Here is a 16124-nt window from a genome sequence, read left to right on the forward strand (position 1 = left end):
TTTCATGAGCGCAGGGGTTTTGTTCATTAACTTGATGTGTGCTCTTGTCTCATGTGTTTTTTGAGTGTTTGGTTTATGTTTTCATTGGCTGGGCGCTCTTGGGTCGTCGTGTTCTGTGTAGGCCATGGTTCGTGTTTCCATCGGTTGCTTGCTTTCATGTTGTCATGTTTTGCGTGGATACCCATAATGAGTGCTCTGATTGCCTGTGTTGGTGTCTTGTTATAGGGTTAGTTCACCCAAAAATGAAAATTCAGTCATTAATTACTCACCCTCATGTCGTTCCACACCCGTAAGACCTTCGTTCATCTTCGGAACACAAATTAAGATATTTTCGATGAAATCCAACAGCTCTCTGACTCGTCCATAGACAGCAATTTAACCACCACTTTCAAGGTCCAGAAAGGTACTAAAGACATCGATAAAATAGTCCACATGACTGCAGTGGTTCAACCTTAATTTTATGAAGCGATGAGAATACATTTTGTGCGCAAAAACGAAACAAAAATAAGGCTTTATTCAACAATATCTTCCCTTCTGTGTAATTCTCATACGCTGTTTATGTCCAGCGCTTCCAGGTTCTATGTCCGAATGCAGACTCGTTACTGGCCGGCTCCTGTGTCAGCATCACACGCATGCGTTGTGCTGCTCACGTGATCAGTGTCTGCCAATACTGAGCCGACATTCGGAAGTAGAACTTGAAAGTGGTGGTTAAATTGCTGTCTATTGAGGAGTCAGAGAGCTGTGGGATTTCATCAAAAATATCTTAATTTGTGTTCTGAAGATGAACGAAGGTCTGGGTGTGGAACGACATGAGGGTGAGTAATTAATGACAGAATTTTAATTTTTGGGTGAATTAACCCTTTATGTTTGAGCACATGCATGTGATTGTTTTCACTGGACACGTGCTTGTGTTTTTGTTTTGTTTTGTCACTATAAAGGCTAATATTGCCCACAATCCATTGCGCTTTGGAGGAGGATTCAGTTCAGAACTACAAACACGAGTAAAAAGTGTTTAAAAACTACAAAACATGGCGGATATGCGTGACCGACGGTGAGAGGTTTAGATAATGGTTTGAGTGACTAATAATCAGTTTAACCTGATAAAAAATATTCATGTAATGTTATCCATGTTATATTTCATCTGCAATAACAATGTGGACTTTTATAAAGATCTGTTTGGCCATTAACTTTTAAATGCACCATCATGCATTAATATGAGGAGAGTTCTCTGCATGAAAGACCAGCACAATCGAGGGTCTAATCGAGCCTAGAGCATTATGGGTGTCGAAGTTTTCCTACCTTTTGTCACCATGGCTCTTTATCTCAGTTTTCTCTAGTCGTGTAGCACCGATTAAAAAAAAAAAAAATCACATTTCTACTGCATAGACAGACAACTTTTATTAAACCCCCATCTTGCCAGAGGTGAATTATCCCTTTAACTGTGACTTTGCAGCCCCACATTCTTCAGCCTGTCACAACATATACTATACCTTTCATTTTTATATCATTTCTCCATTATTCTTTCTATAAAATATCTTCACCCCTGCTTCTGTAATTTCTATTTGACAAATTCACTACCACTCACCTGTGATGAACCAGCAGACAACAAACAGGTAGAGGATGAAGCTGACGGAGATGAACAGTATAGACAACACCAGCAACTCATAGACGTCTTCTGAAAGTGCACCGCGGAACAAGCCTAAAAGGCTGACTACCAGAACAAGCAAAACAAATACGCCAAATACTATAAGGTAGACTGGGATGTAAGGCTGGACAGGACAGTCTCTCAGAAAGTAGGCCCCTAAAAAAATAATAAAAATAAAATTCATCAGTCTTTGGAGAAGAGTGTTTGCTCACTGTATGTGAATGTTTCTGTCAGTATTATACAGGAACACATTAATACATGCACATTATTTGTTTACAAAGACAATGTTTCTAGCACAGACAACAGTGAATAATGAGCTAAAAATACATGATTTACCTATTCCAATTGCAGCAATTAAAACCCCCAGTACAACAATAAGCAGTATCACTGAAAAATGAACAGATTGCTCAGACAAGAATATTTTTACACAATTTGCTAAGAAACTATAGGACATTTGGAAAACATATATATTAGCTTAATATAGATTTTTAAAAAAGTAACAAATTCTTAACATAATTGTTAATACGGTTCTTACCGAACAGTGATGTCAAAAATGGTGATGGCTTTGAATTGTCCATCCTCAGAATATCATAGCCTATGTAAAATAACTGCTATAAGTAAAAAAGACATCATAAATGTGTATAAGACATTAAACAATGTATACTATTAAAAAAAAGTACATGAATCTAAGGACTAGTAAGATTTAATTTATGTGATCATTAATAATCTCACCTCAATTTATATATTGAGAAAAGCTTCCTCTTGCATCTCCTATGAGTGTTTTAAACAGCCTAAATGTGTAGTGTGTGTGTGTGTTCTATTCTTCAGCTCATAACATTAAAAAGAAAACAGTGGAATTCTTCTGTTATCTATCTAATTGACAATAGTAATTTCCAGTATTTCCTAACTGACTCAGTAAAACTCTTGAGTCAAACTCTGGCGTAATGTTGTTACAGTAGAGTGCAACAATTTTCTGCCGTGGGCCACATCCCAGCTAGAAATTTTATTGTGATGAAATGTTCTAAGAACATTCTGGTAATGTTTTCAGCGACGAGTTTTATTTTTGTACCCAGAAAATTCTCTTAAAAGGTAGGATAACATTCTTTAAAAACATTCTAAAAATGTTTAGTGATAATATTGTCAGAACATTATCCAGTAATATTCTTATGAAGTTTTTAGTGGGAAGTTTCCCATCAGGCACTGAATTGCTCAGACATCAAATTTTGGTCAAAAATAAAAATCAGCTTGATGTCTAATCCCAATATTTGCTTGACGTCAAGCTCCAAAGTCATTAAACAACTCTAAAAACAGCATTACCATATTTCTGTCATACATGTCTAAAAGTTCTTATTGAGATAAAAAGAGGTTCAGATGTTGATGTCGGTTTTTAGAGGAATATTTTGGTTTGCTATCACCATTATTGTGATCAGTGTTTGCTTTGGTTGGGCAGTTTTTACTCTTGACTTTTTAACATCAGTTTTTCTTTGGCTGCTGTAATTGTTTATGACAAGTACAGCAAAAGAAAATGTGTGTCTGATTACCTGATTTCACCCAGTCTAATCTATGGTATTAATTTCACATTATTTCTTACAGCAACTCTGTGATTCTACAGTATTATATCCAGCAGTGTTTTAATCAGATAATTTAAAAAAGATTTAAACATGCAATGTGCACAAACATTTTTTTAACTCCTTTGACAGTAAGACACACACAAACATCAAGAATCAGCGTATCTCAATAACGCTGACATGCTTATATTGCTGCAATGCATTCTGGGTGCATCATACAAAACTCATCCTTGGCTCCCAGAATGCAATGTGGCACGAAGCATGTCACCATTGTTGAGATTCATATGTTGATTCTTCATATGTTGATGTCTGTGTGTGTTTGAGTGATGCAGTAGTTCAAAATGTTTAGTGTACAATGTGTTTTAAAAATTCTACAGATTATCTGATTAAAACACTCCTGGATCTCATGCTGTTAGAAACACATTACTACAGATCAGACCACTACATGATGATTATATATTTATCTTCAACAAGTAGCCAACAACATCATCACATATTCTGCTGTTCTTTCCATAACAAACAAAGTTACAACAGTCAGAGAAAAACTAACATTGAAAAGTCAAGAGTCAATCTGCCCAACTAAAGCAAATACTGATCACCATAATGAAGACATCAAGCCAAACTATTCAATAATGCATCAACATCTGTTAATTCTCAATAAGAACTTTTGTAAATGTATGTCAGAAATAAAGTCTGGTTTATAATAAGTGAAGCTGGTAATGCTGTTTTTGGAGTTATTTAATGATGTTGGAGCTTGATGTCAAACAAAGGCTGGATTTTCTCTTTCAACCAAAATTTGACGTCTGGAGTCCACATCCAATGCCCAATGGGAAACTTCCCAGCCCGTTAAAAACTTTATAAGAATGTTAGGGGATAATGTTCTAACAATGTTATCACTAAACATTTTTTGAATGTTTTTAGAGAATGATATCCTACCTTTTAGCAGAACATTCTGTGAACAAAAATAAAACATTCCCAGAACATAAAAAATGTCTAGCTGGGAACTTTCATTTTCAAGGTAAAGGAAATATTTCTTTACTCACTGGGCTTAACCAAAACAATTAGATCAATGTGTTATTGAAATTTACTATAAAAACAGCATGTCGAGACAATCTTTACACATCTTTACAATCTTTCCTAAAACCACCAACAGAAATAACACAAGTTTGGGGCTCAATAAGATTTTTTTTTAAGGGATTATTTTATTCAGCAAGAACGCATTAAATTGATCATAAGTGACAGTTAAGACATGTTTAAGGTTACAAATATGTTATTTAAAGAACAGACATTAAAAATCCTACTGACCACAAACTTTTGAAGGGAAGTGTAAGTCTTCTTTTCCAGCTTAACAAAATTTTTGCAAGTCTATTCTTCTGCTTTTTCCTCAGTATATTTGAGAAATGACATTTCCAGTTCCAATCTATGAACCTTACTCAACTTCAACTTAAACAATGGCACATATTAATAGTAATGAAGGTTACTCGCCTATCAGTTTTACTTGTTAGCTCTCAAGTATTAGAATTGGGGTGGCTTTATTATACTGTTTAGATCAAAAATGTGGTCAGATGGCCGATTTAAATACAAAATATGCTCTTTTTTAATATTAAAAAACAACATGTAGCAAAGACAATAAACTCGCGAAACGGCTTATCCATTTCTCTAGCAAAGGAGGCTGTAATGTCACTGCCTGAACGGCAGAGGTCACTGCCTCCTTGTATATGCACGTAACGTCACCGTCGGCCGGAGTGACTGCGGTTACGCCCACTGAGTGGCAAAAAGACTGAGAGGCAGCATTGGTTTTTAGCGTAAATGCCTCGAAAAACACGCAAAACATCTAAAACGGGAAATATCTTTGCGACTGACAGTACAAATAGATTTTTTAAATAAAAACTGACAAACTATACAAGTTTTAGGGCTGGACGATATGATATAACATTGGTATAAGTGATCACCAGGATTTAGACCAAGCTTTCACAGGTAAATTTGCTTTATGTATTTCCCCGGCGTTGAAATCACGCACATATAAATGTCAGGAAACACTGCATATCAACATCCATATGGATCACTGGATCTTTGGTAAGTTGTAAGGAACACTATATTGAGTCAAACCTTTCCAGCAGTTTCCCCTATTAAATCCAGTCATGCATCAGGACTTTTTCGCCACCGTAAAATTGAACATAATATTAATAATAAAAACACTTTCTGCATGGGTGGCTAAAACATAGTGTTTTGTTAAGATGATGTTACACAGTTGCAACCAGTAGCTCAAAAAATATTCTGTTTCAAAATTAATTTTAGATTTTTATTATTTAAAATCACCATTCATTGTAAGCAAAAAAGACAATAACATTCATTCTCTTTACTGTCAATGCTTAAAAATAATTTTGAATATAATTAAATAATAGTTTTAAACAAATTCTTTATACAGAAAGTTCAGTTGAGTTTATCACCCAAACCATCAAGAACCCTGTCATCAAGATCCATTAAAGGTGCAGAAAGTGATTTCTGAGAAGTGCTGTTGAAAGTGGATCGGACTGAGCACCACAACACTCTTGTAGCCAATCAGCAGTAGGGGGTGTGTCCACTCATGTTGAGGGAGGAGAGAGAGAGCAAGAGGGAGATTTGAAGAATGACTGTAGAAAGAGAGATGGCTGAGAGACATTACAAAAGAGAAAAGGTCAGCGGAATATCAATGGGAGAAGAAGGGTAATGATCAGGAAAGAGCTTTAGGACCTGTGTTAATATTAGAAAAGCTTTCCAGCACTGGAGAGACCTAAGCAGGAAGGCCTGAAAACAGACGCAGAGGTACGTGAAAATGTGAGAACACTGGTTTTGCCATGTTTCAAAGAACCAAGATATGCTGTTGTTGTAATGTTAGCTACAGTAACAGGACAGTTTTGAGGATCATTGTTTGTCTGGAGCTGTTGTGCTGCTGGAGACTAACAACCAACTCTGGCTTGTATTTACTCTGGTGTACTGAATGTTAATTTTTTGTTCTTTCTTGTCATTCATTCATCATCTTTGCTTTATTTTTTGCTTTCAGCTTCAGTTATGATAAAGAGACATCCACTCTTTCACTGTGTGTTCGTGCATTTTGGGGGCAGAGCAATGAAGGGTGGTGTGTTTGTTTGGGTTGATTTCAAATATCAGCAGTGTTTCTCAGAAATCGCTAACTGCACTTTTACGGTGGCCCACAGAGTTTTTTTTTTAACCTTTTGCTAATCCACAAATGCAAGTACAGATACAGGAACAGCATCCGAGCAACAGTGCCACACCTAACAGAACATATCCCAGAGTGGTGGTCCAGAATGCAAACAAGTAGAGAGTCTTATTGCAGTAGGGAACTTCAGCCAGGGTTTGGTTGTAGTTAGGAGGGTAAATAGAGTAAATCCACACACTGCCTGTTAAAAAAAAAAAAATTATATATATATATATATATATATAATTTATTTTTTATTACGATTTGATGAATTTGGCATCAATCTGTTACTTCCCTGTTTAAAGGGTTAGTTCACCCAAAAGTGAAAATTCTGTCATTAATTAATCACCCTTATGTCGTTCCAAACCCCTAAGACTTTTGTTCATCTTCAGAACGCGACGAGAATACTTTTTGTGCGCCAAAAACCCCCGCAAAATAACGACTTTTCAACAATATCTCGTGATGGCCGATTTAAAAACACTGCTTCGGAGCTTTACGATTCGAATCAGTGGTTCGGAGTGCCAAAGTCACATGATTTCAGCAGTTGAGCAGTTTGATATGCGATCCAAATCACTAATTCGAAACAAAAGATTCGTAAAGCTATTATTTTTATTTATTTTATTTTTTTTGACACACAAAAAGTATTCTCGTCGCTTTATAATATTAAGGTTGAACCACTGTACTCATCGTGAACTGTTTTAAATATGTCTTTAGTACCTTTATGGATCTTGAGAGGTTCCGTGACATTGCTGGCAATGGAGGCCTCACTGAGCCATCGGATTTCATCAAAAATATCTTAATTTGTGTTCTGAAGATGAACGAAGGTCTTAGAGGTGTAGAATGACATGAGGGTGAGTATAAAATGACATTATTTTTATTTTTGGTTGAACTAACCCTTTAATGACAAAATTTTCATTTTTGGGTGAACTAACCCTTTAACACTGTGAAGATGCTTTGAAACAGTCTTAGTTGTATAAAGCGCAATAAATAAAGGCAACGACTTCACTTGCCACATTTATTTTTTTACCTTTACTTATTTTTTAATTCATTAACTAAATGGTTAAAAGGGGTTATATGTAGAATTCAGAAACCCTTGTTATTAGCGACACCGGTGGACGTAAAATGAACTGCAGCCAGCAACTTACTGCTCATGATCGCACTCGTGCACACGTAACGCAACAGAGATTGGCCAAAGTTTTTTTTTCGTTCTTCGCTTAGAAGTGAATTTGGAAATACTTTTGCAGCAATGTACTGTTTACAAACATCCAGACACCGTCCACACAGCTGAGAGCAACGTTTCAGATTAATATGTGCTAGGCTATGCTTTAAAAACACAACATGCTAACAAAAACACAACAAAAATGACAGCAGTGAGAAAACAGTTTAAAAAAGCATCTGATCATAGCGATGTGGTTATGTTAAGCTCTGCAATTCACCGGCATCATTTCGACAGATGAGGTAATTAAAATTACACTGTTATGATAGTTTGATTAGTAAGCTATATTTGAGATTATAGACTGTATAGATCTTGCTATATAGTTTGAATTGATCCCTTTTCTTTGCATGGCACATTGACATTAAAGTATAGACTCTTTCGGCATTATACAGAATATAATATTGTTAATTGTTTAAAATGAGCAAAATTTGTCTCTAAAATTCAGATTTGCAAAGTTCAAAATTAAATATATGAAATGTTGATTTTTTTAAGTTACATAATAAACAGACATTGTCTGAGCTATTTTACAGAACAAAAGTTCATATTCACACCCAAATTTCAGGCAGACCCACACACAAAAACACATTGACAGTGATTTTCATTCACAGCTTAGAATTCTAATGAAAATCTGCTGTTTGATTGGCAAGTGTCTTTGTAATGGATTAACTGAGCAATTTACAGAAGCATTGTCGAAGACCTATGAACACATTAAATGACCTCTTCCTCCCACATACACCACCCTATCTTACCACTGATCAGCCAGCAGAACAAGAAGGTAGAAACCAGAGCATTCCACACAGTGCAGATGAGGCTGAGCATAGTATGATTTGTTTCCTCCGTCTCCCTGGCGCAGGGCAGACAAGACAACAAGGCCAGAAGTACACTAAACACTCCACATACCAGCACATACACTGGGATATAGTGCTGCTGGGGACAGTCTTGGAGATATACTGCACCTGTGATTTCATAGGCAACACAATAGCACCTTAAATGACTGAAGGTAATGGCAGAGGAATAACTACTTTACTTACATTCATTAAAACAAACCTATTGCAATCTGAGCAATGGGAAGAGCCAGGAGTAGTAGTTTTGAAATCACTGAAATACAAATCAGTCCAAAAGTTGCTAGAGTCAGTATACTTTATGTTCATTAAGTACAGAAGTAACAATTGTTTAGGGAGTAAAACTCTCATACCAAGGCAAGCTGCACTAGTTCCTCCTGGAGGAGAATTCACATAATTCCACATTTGCTTTGGATCCATGTTGCCTATGCAAAGCATACAACATCTCAACCCAGGGAAATGCATGACTTGATTCAAAAATAATTCACAATGAATTCTTTTTGAATCAAGTCATGCATTTCCCTGGTCACGAGTCACAAGTTTGTAGTATTTAAAATATGATGGACCATTACATTAAAAAAACAAATGTTTCGTTTTTAAATACTAAACTTTACAAATGAGGGTCTAAATTGGCAGTCTTGAGAAAGCCAATTTATTATTCATTATGCACTAATGACTTTAATAAATGTATTTGCATGTTAAATTTTCTTAAATTTCTTTCAATTTACATAAAGTTTAAACATAATATTGATTTGAGTTAGTATTGAGTTGAATTAAATATTGTACAACTACAGTATTGATCAATTTATTTCAAGTATAAATCTATAAATAATACACTGTCAGACATACCTCCTTTACATATGTTACTTTGCACAAAAATGCTTACCTTAAGTTCTGGTTATGGAAAGTCTTTACCTGACACACTCCTCGATTAGAAACAGCCTGAAATGATTCTTCATGGGGTTTGTCCTTTCTGTTTTAGAAGGTTTTAACATGCCTTCTTTTTATCCTTTTTTTTTTTTTTTTTTTTTTTTTTTTTACAATTGTAACATTTCAAGATAAACCGGTTCTGGCTGTGTGCAATCAAAACCACAAACATGGCATGCATTATGCTAAAATGAATTCAATAAGCTGGAATTATTGTCCTTCACAAGAATTAGATTATAAGAATTATACTATATAATTTACATTTATGTAGCATTTGGACCAATCAGACACACAATTATTTATTATATTTAATGAATAATCCAGAAAACCCCCAATCCCAACAAGCAAACTGTGTTAGAGCTCTGTGGGCAACCCCTAAAAAAAAGCAACTAACACCCAAAAAAGGCAGAACAGGAAAGATAAGACATTTATGACCAAAAGGGATGTGGGGAGCGTTAACTCTCACTCTGTTTCCCCAAAGACACATAAGGCCCATAAAAATGACTTCTTCCCTATTCATTCATAGACAAACCTTCTTATGAATGAACATACATATTCCCAGCACATTTTGTGTAAATGCTGCCATTATATTGTGTATATAATTTATGTATAACTTTTTATATTGTTTTCTAAAATCATTTTCATAATTGATAATTTAAGTTGTGTTTGTTATTTATATGTTTATACATTATTTTATTTATTATAAGTTGCAGTACTTTTTTTTGAAGGCTCGGTTCAAGTTTATGCGCAAATGCTGACTTCACGTCAGACTGCGGCAAGCACGGACATTATGTATGCTCCGATAAAAGTTTATTCTCGTCAAAAAGGACTTGAATGCTCATAAGGAAGATTCTAAGATTATTTACCTTTCTTGCAGCATGCAGCCAACAAGGTATTTCGTTTTATTTGTTTAATACAAAACAAATTTATTTGTTTAATACAATACGGGTTTATCACGATGTGTTTCGCAGCGCATGGAGCGTCATCGAAGGATTAACAGATGAGCTGAAAATACGCACCACACACACATATAAAAATGTAAGAAGACGCATACAGTTATCAGGAGCAATGGACTAAGTCATAAAGAACTCGAATAAAGAAGAAAGTTTTTGTGAAGCTTGCCAAAAGATTCTCCTTGTAAACGGGAGCTATGTTACTGTAGCATGTGTCGTAAATGTTTTGACATATTTGCTTTGACATATTTGACGTAATTAATTTAATTTAGGCTTGTTATTCAAAGACACATTTAAAGAGTCATCTTACTTTCTATATTTTAAATGTGAAGTGTTTTTGTAAATAATAAGATAAGGCTATTTGCCGTTTGACATCAAAATTTTCAGAGTGTTTTGAAGTATTTTATATACTGAGAAGGGTAGAGAAATGCAAGCTACAAAAGTTAAGTCACTTCAACAAAGGTTTAACTACATTTACGACAAATGGAGAACATATGTTAAATCTTCTAAGCGGACATTATCACAATCAACAGAGACTTTGTCTGATGATCTGCTTAATGATATAATTGGCGATGTCATAGGTCTTTCTGCAGATGTCCAACGCATTTATGATGACCTACGCAAAATCTCAACTCCAGATCAAGATACGCGTCGAAGAGTGGATGTGTGTGTAGAGATTTCTAACTTTGTTGTATTTAGAGCCTCAAGTTGACTGGATGGAAAAATTCCAGAAGGAAAAGAGCAAGATTGGCCGGAAGCAGGCTCCCTCTTCAAATTAAGTTCCTGTAAATCAGGTTCTGTCACTTCTATCTTGGAAGGTTCCTCAGAGCATTCAAGTAGATCTTCTGTAAAGTGACAAGAAGCTGCTGCTGATACTGCTGCAAGCCAAGCTGTTCTGTTACAAGAACAAAATAAAGAACAATTGGAAATACAGCTCCTAGAAGCACAAGTTAAAAAGAAGATAGCTGATCAAGAGGCAGCGGTTGTAAAACGTTGTTTAGAGCGAGAAGCAGAAGAGGTGAAACGAAGAATACAGAGAGAGGAAGAGGAAGCCAAAATCAAAGCTCAACTGGAAGAGGAACATGCAGCTCTACAAAAGACTCTTGAGGAAAAACGGAGAAAGATACAACATTTGGAAGCATATGGCTAAATGCAGCATGTGCAAGACTGCAGGTGTACAATCAAGAGAGGGTCGTAGAAGATCAGAAAGACTTTATGAAAATGTCTCCTGTACCACAAAATGTGACCACCTCTTCAAATGAAAGTACAGCGGATCTTGTAAAAGTGCTGGTAGGTGCTTTAAGTGCTAACAGAATTCCAGTTCCTGAACCTTCTGTATTCAGTGGGGATCCATTGAAATACAATGACTGGAAACTCTCCTTTGAAACACTGATTGACCAGAAGAACATCCAAGACAAGGAGAAGATATACTACCTCTGTAGGTATGTAAGTGGACAAGCTAAGAAAGCACTTTATGGTTATTTCCTACTCGGAACGGAATCTGCCTACGTTGCTGCATGGGAGATTTTAGAAGAGAGGTACGGAAACCCATTTACTATTGCAAAATCGTACAGAGACAAGCTCCAGGCGTGGCCTAAAATGGGATCTAGGGACAGCTTTGAGCTCAGAGAGTTTGTTGATTTCCTGTGTAGTTGTGAGGCTGCCATGGTCCATATCAAGGCATTGGAAATCTTGAATGACTGTAATGAAAACAGGAAGATTCTTTCAAAGTTACCAGATTGGCTAGCGGTGAGATAGAACCGTAAGGTTATCGAAATAGAAGAGGAGAGTAACCAATTTCCCTCTTTCAGCCAATTTGTTATGTTTCTGACAAGAGAGGTGAAAATTGCCTGCAACCCTGCCACATCATTACAGGCACTTAAACTAGGTGAGGTTGAAAAGCCAAAATTCCAAAAACGTCAAAGCTTTGAAGCAAAAACACTGACCACAAGTTCCAATGAAAAGTCTGTCATAACATGCATTTTCTGCCAGAAAACGGGGCATACTTTGCACAAATGCAGGGAACTCATGGAGAAAGCAGTTTCAGACAGGATTAAATTTGTTCAAGCTGAAAAGCTATGCTTTGGTTGTCTCAAGTCTGGTCACTTCTCAAAGAACTGCATTAGTAGGAGTGTTTGCGACAAGTGCCATAAGATGCATCCGACCTGTCTGCACGAGGAGCGAACCAAAGAAAACCAAAAACTACCACAAGCCAAGCCAAGTGCAAATCAAGAAAGGTATCAAGTAAGACATCAATCAACACAACATAAAGAAACAACCACAGCTGTTACTTCAAATAGAGTAATACTTAATGAAGCTAACGCACAAACAGCAGCGATAATTCCTGTCTGGATTTCATCCATAACTCAACCAGCACAAGAAGTTCTTGTATATGCTCTGTTGGATTCTCAAAGCGACACAACCTTCATTTGGAATGAAGTAGAGGAAGCATTGGAAGCAAGCAAAGAGCAAGTTAAGCTCAAGCTCTCTACTATGACCTCAAGAACCACAGTGGTAAGCTCTCAAAGAGTAAAGAACCTACAAGTTTGAGGTTTTTATTCTGGTAAAAGGATCTCTTTACTACCAGTTCAGACTCAGGAGTTTATTCCAGCCAACAGAACTCACATACCAACTAATGAAACTGCAAAAGTTTGGCCTCATCTAGAGCACCTCCAAGACAAGATAGCACCACTGCAGGATTGCGAAGTTGGTCTGCTCATTGGGTACAACTGCTCACAAGCTCTACTTCCAAGTAGTTTCTGGCCAAGAACATCAGCCTTATGCACAGTGTACGGACCTTGGATGGCGCATTGTTGGTCACAGGACTCCATCTGTAGACTATGGTGACGCTATCGGAACCAGTCATCGCGTAGTAGTAAGGAAAGTGACACCAGATATGGAATTTCCTGTCAATCTCAAAACTGAAGTACACTATGTGAGCCGAATTAAAGTAAAAGAAATTACTCCTTCAGAGATCATAAAGGTCCTTGAATCAGACTTCTCAGAAAAAGCTGGAAAAGATCATCCTGTGTCCCAAGAGGATCTCAAGTTCTTGTCAATTCTGAGAGAAAACATCACACAGAAGAGCAGTGGTCACTACGAAATGCCATTACCATTCAAAAAGGAAAAACCAAAACTTCCTAACAACAAGACTGAAATGTCTTGAAAAGAGATTCAAGAAAGATCAGAAGTATTACAAGGACTATGTAAACTTCATAGATTACATCATTTCATGTGGTGACGCAGAGAAGGTCCCTGAGGAAGAAATTGACAACAGTCCAGTATGGTATATTCCACATCATGGAGTTTATCATCCACAGAAACCAGGGAAAATACGCGTAATATTTGATTGTTCTGCCAAGTTTCAGGACACATCCCTCAATGACCATCTGCTCACAGGTCCTGACTTGACCAATACATTTGTAGGTGTCCTATGCCGCTTCCGAAAAGGTTCCATTGCAGTCATGTGTGACATCGAAAGAATGTTCCACCAGTTTCATGTGAAAAAAGAGGATCAAGATTACCTACGCTTTCTCTGGTGGGAGAATGGAAATTTGGAGATCAAACCATCAATCTACAGAATGAGAGTCCACTTGTTTGGAGCTGCCTCGTCTCCTGGTTGTTCAAACTTTGGCCTGAAACATCTGGCAACACAAACCAACCAATGAAACACAGACCTACAACACACTCATTATACAGAATGATGAATATTAATATATGAGCACGGAGAAAAATGACAACAACTCCCAAGCACAAGGGAGAAATGCGAAAGAATATTTAAAAGGGCTAATTTACTTAATACTTTAATTACGTTTACGAGCACTACAGTCTCATGATAAACAACACGTAGTTTAACACAGAAAGAATAAAGACATAATTTTTGTCCATTCTCTAAGTCTTTTGTTCATCAGAATAATCGTGTCATCGCGTTCAGATACACCACTGTATCAGTGTCCAGTTTGCACATATATTTCATTTGAAGAAGACTTGATGAAATATGTGTGCATACACCGTGCTGGTTAATGTTTGGTGCAGGAGAATATGTGAAATATGTCTATAAAAACTTTAAACACGGATACTTTGTTCTCTATAATCCACGTGGCTAGTGTTGTTAAACTCATCGCGGAGCTCCGCGCTGAAACCGATCATATGCGCGTTCCACATGCATATCATAACAATTGTATTTTTCATGTGTTCGTATTCAAACTTCAGTTCTGACCGCATCGCGGGCAAAATACAAACAACACTCAAGTGCTATTGTGCTGAGGGTAACATACACACGGCTTGCGTGTCCGAACGCAGATCGAGGTGAATGAACAGCACTTTTGTGACATTTGAATTCTCCGCTGTAATGCGATCTCATGCGAACATATTTTCCATTTGTGCTGGTAGATTACAGCAAAACAATTCACATGCACTCAAACTTCTGCTCTGATCACGTTGTAGGGAAACGCATTTTTGTGTTGTAGCACTGAGGTGCACGAGCACCAACGATATGTCTCTGAATGACGAGACAGAGGCAAGAGAAGTGATACTTCCTCATGCATAATACCGCAATTATAATCTTATGCATACTACAGCGCAGCGATTGGATTCAATGTTCTTTTTCTCATGAATAAATGCAGAAACTATTGACGTCAGCATGTTCGACCAGCCCATACTGGAGCCAATCAGAACTCATGACTTCAGATTTTGTGACATTGCTCCGACTTAGCTTTTCAAACTGGAAGACAGAAATCGCTCTGAAAAATGCAAAAATAACTAATTTCAAATTGTAAATAAAATTAATGAGTACCTTTAGTGTTTTTAATGATGTGCAGCCTAATACATATCTGTTCACAGCTCAAAAAATGTGTTCTGGGGTTTCATGACCCTTTAACATACTCAGAGTTTTCACTTAACCTCCTTTCAGTTCCCTGTTCTGTTAATTATCTTCCCTTGTGTATTTAAGCCCTTGGTTTCCTCAGTTCCTTGTCCTGTGTCAGTGTTCCTGTGTGTAGTGTTTTATGGTTCCTGTTTATTGATATTTGATCATTAATTCGGCGTCACGCATCTCTCTCTTGGTGGATTATCTACATACACTACCTGTAACACTCCGTTTATATATAAGTATAAAATGGTTTTGTTGCTTTTGCCTTCTTGTTGTTTTCAGTTCGTGTTCAAGAATTTCACAAACACACGTTGGGTTTCCATGTTTTAATAAGGACTTTCCATAGACATGATTTTTATACTGTACAAACTGTATATTCTATCCCCTAACCTTAACCCTACACATTACAGAAACCTTCTGCATTTTCACGTTTCCAAAAAACATCTTTCTATATGATTTTAAGCTGTTTTCCTCATGGAGACGAAAAATGTCCAAAAATGTCCACAAGGTAAAAAATTACTGCCATCCTTGTGGGGTCATTTAGTCCCCACATCATTATCAGGACCACACGCATACAAAACTGACTGAAATATTTATTACTGTTCAAATAAGTACAAAACTAAGAGCTTTGGCAGGTTCACAGATTAATTTAAAGCTTTTTCCGTAAAACTACTTTGAAACAATATGTGTTTATGAAGAGCGCTATACAAATAAACTTAAACAGATTTAAATTGAGATGTTTTGCAGAATTTAAATGAGTTAGTAGAGCCCCTAAAGACTCACTGAGATAAATGATCTGACTCAACCATTGCCACCCTGTCAAACTGAATAGTAGATTAACGTGATTATATTTAGTGCACTCTATGAAAAGTCTGTAAATATAGGGGCACAATATACTGTTAGT

General features: G+C 36.6%; 1 protein-coding gene and 1 long non-coding RNA gene across 2 annotated transcripts; both read right to left on the reverse strand.

Annotated features, from left to right (window-relative positions):
- Positions 1 to 1711: 1711 nt before the first annotated feature.
- LOC127516552 (uncharacterized) lies at positions 1712 to 2747 on the reverse strand. Its single transcript, XR_007931020.1, has 3 exons — positions 2378 to 2747; positions 2181 to 2253; positions 1712 to 1801 (listed from the first exon to the last, which is right to left on the reverse strand). It is a non-coding gene; the product is annotated as an uncharacterized LOC127516552 (long non-coding RNA).
- A 2754-nt stretch (positions 2748 to 5501) lies between these two features.
- LOC127516547 (transmembrane protein 272-like) lies at positions 5502 to 8935 on the reverse strand. The gene is made up of 4 exons (XM_051901301.1): positions 8824 to 8935; positions 8676 to 8726; positions 8378 to 8584; positions 5502 to 6614 (listed from the first exon to the last, which is right to left on the reverse strand). Exons 1-4 carry the CDS (start codon positions 8933 to 8935, stop codon positions 6421 to 6423), a joined length of 564 nt encoding a protein of 187 aa, XP_051757261.1. The 3' UTR covers positions 5502 to 6420.
- Between the last annotated feature and the right edge of the window lie 7189 nt (positions 8936 to 16124).

The sequence above is a fragment of the Ctenopharyngodon idella genome, chromosome 7, assembly GCF_019924925.1.
Source record: "Ctenopharyngodon idella isolate HZGC_01 chromosome 7, HZGC01, whole genome shotgun sequence".
NCBI classification, from domain to species: Eukaryota; Metazoa; Chordata; class Actinopteri; order Cypriniformes; family Xenocyprididae; genus Ctenopharyngodon; species Ctenopharyngodon idella.

Coding starts and splice junctions, on each gene's coding strand:
- LOC127516547 (XM_051901301.1), bottom strand. CDS start 8,935: ATGCATTTCCCTGGGTTGAGATGTTGTATGCTTTGCATAGGCAACATG. Junction 8,727..8,823: donor AACTAGTGCAGCTTGCCTTG/GTATGAGAGTTT, acceptor TTTGTATTTCAG/TGATTTCAAAACTACTACTC. Junction 6,615..8,377: donor GTTCTGCTGGCTGATCAGTG/GTAAGATAGGGT, acceptor TTTTTTTAACAG/GCAGTGTGTGGATTTACTCT.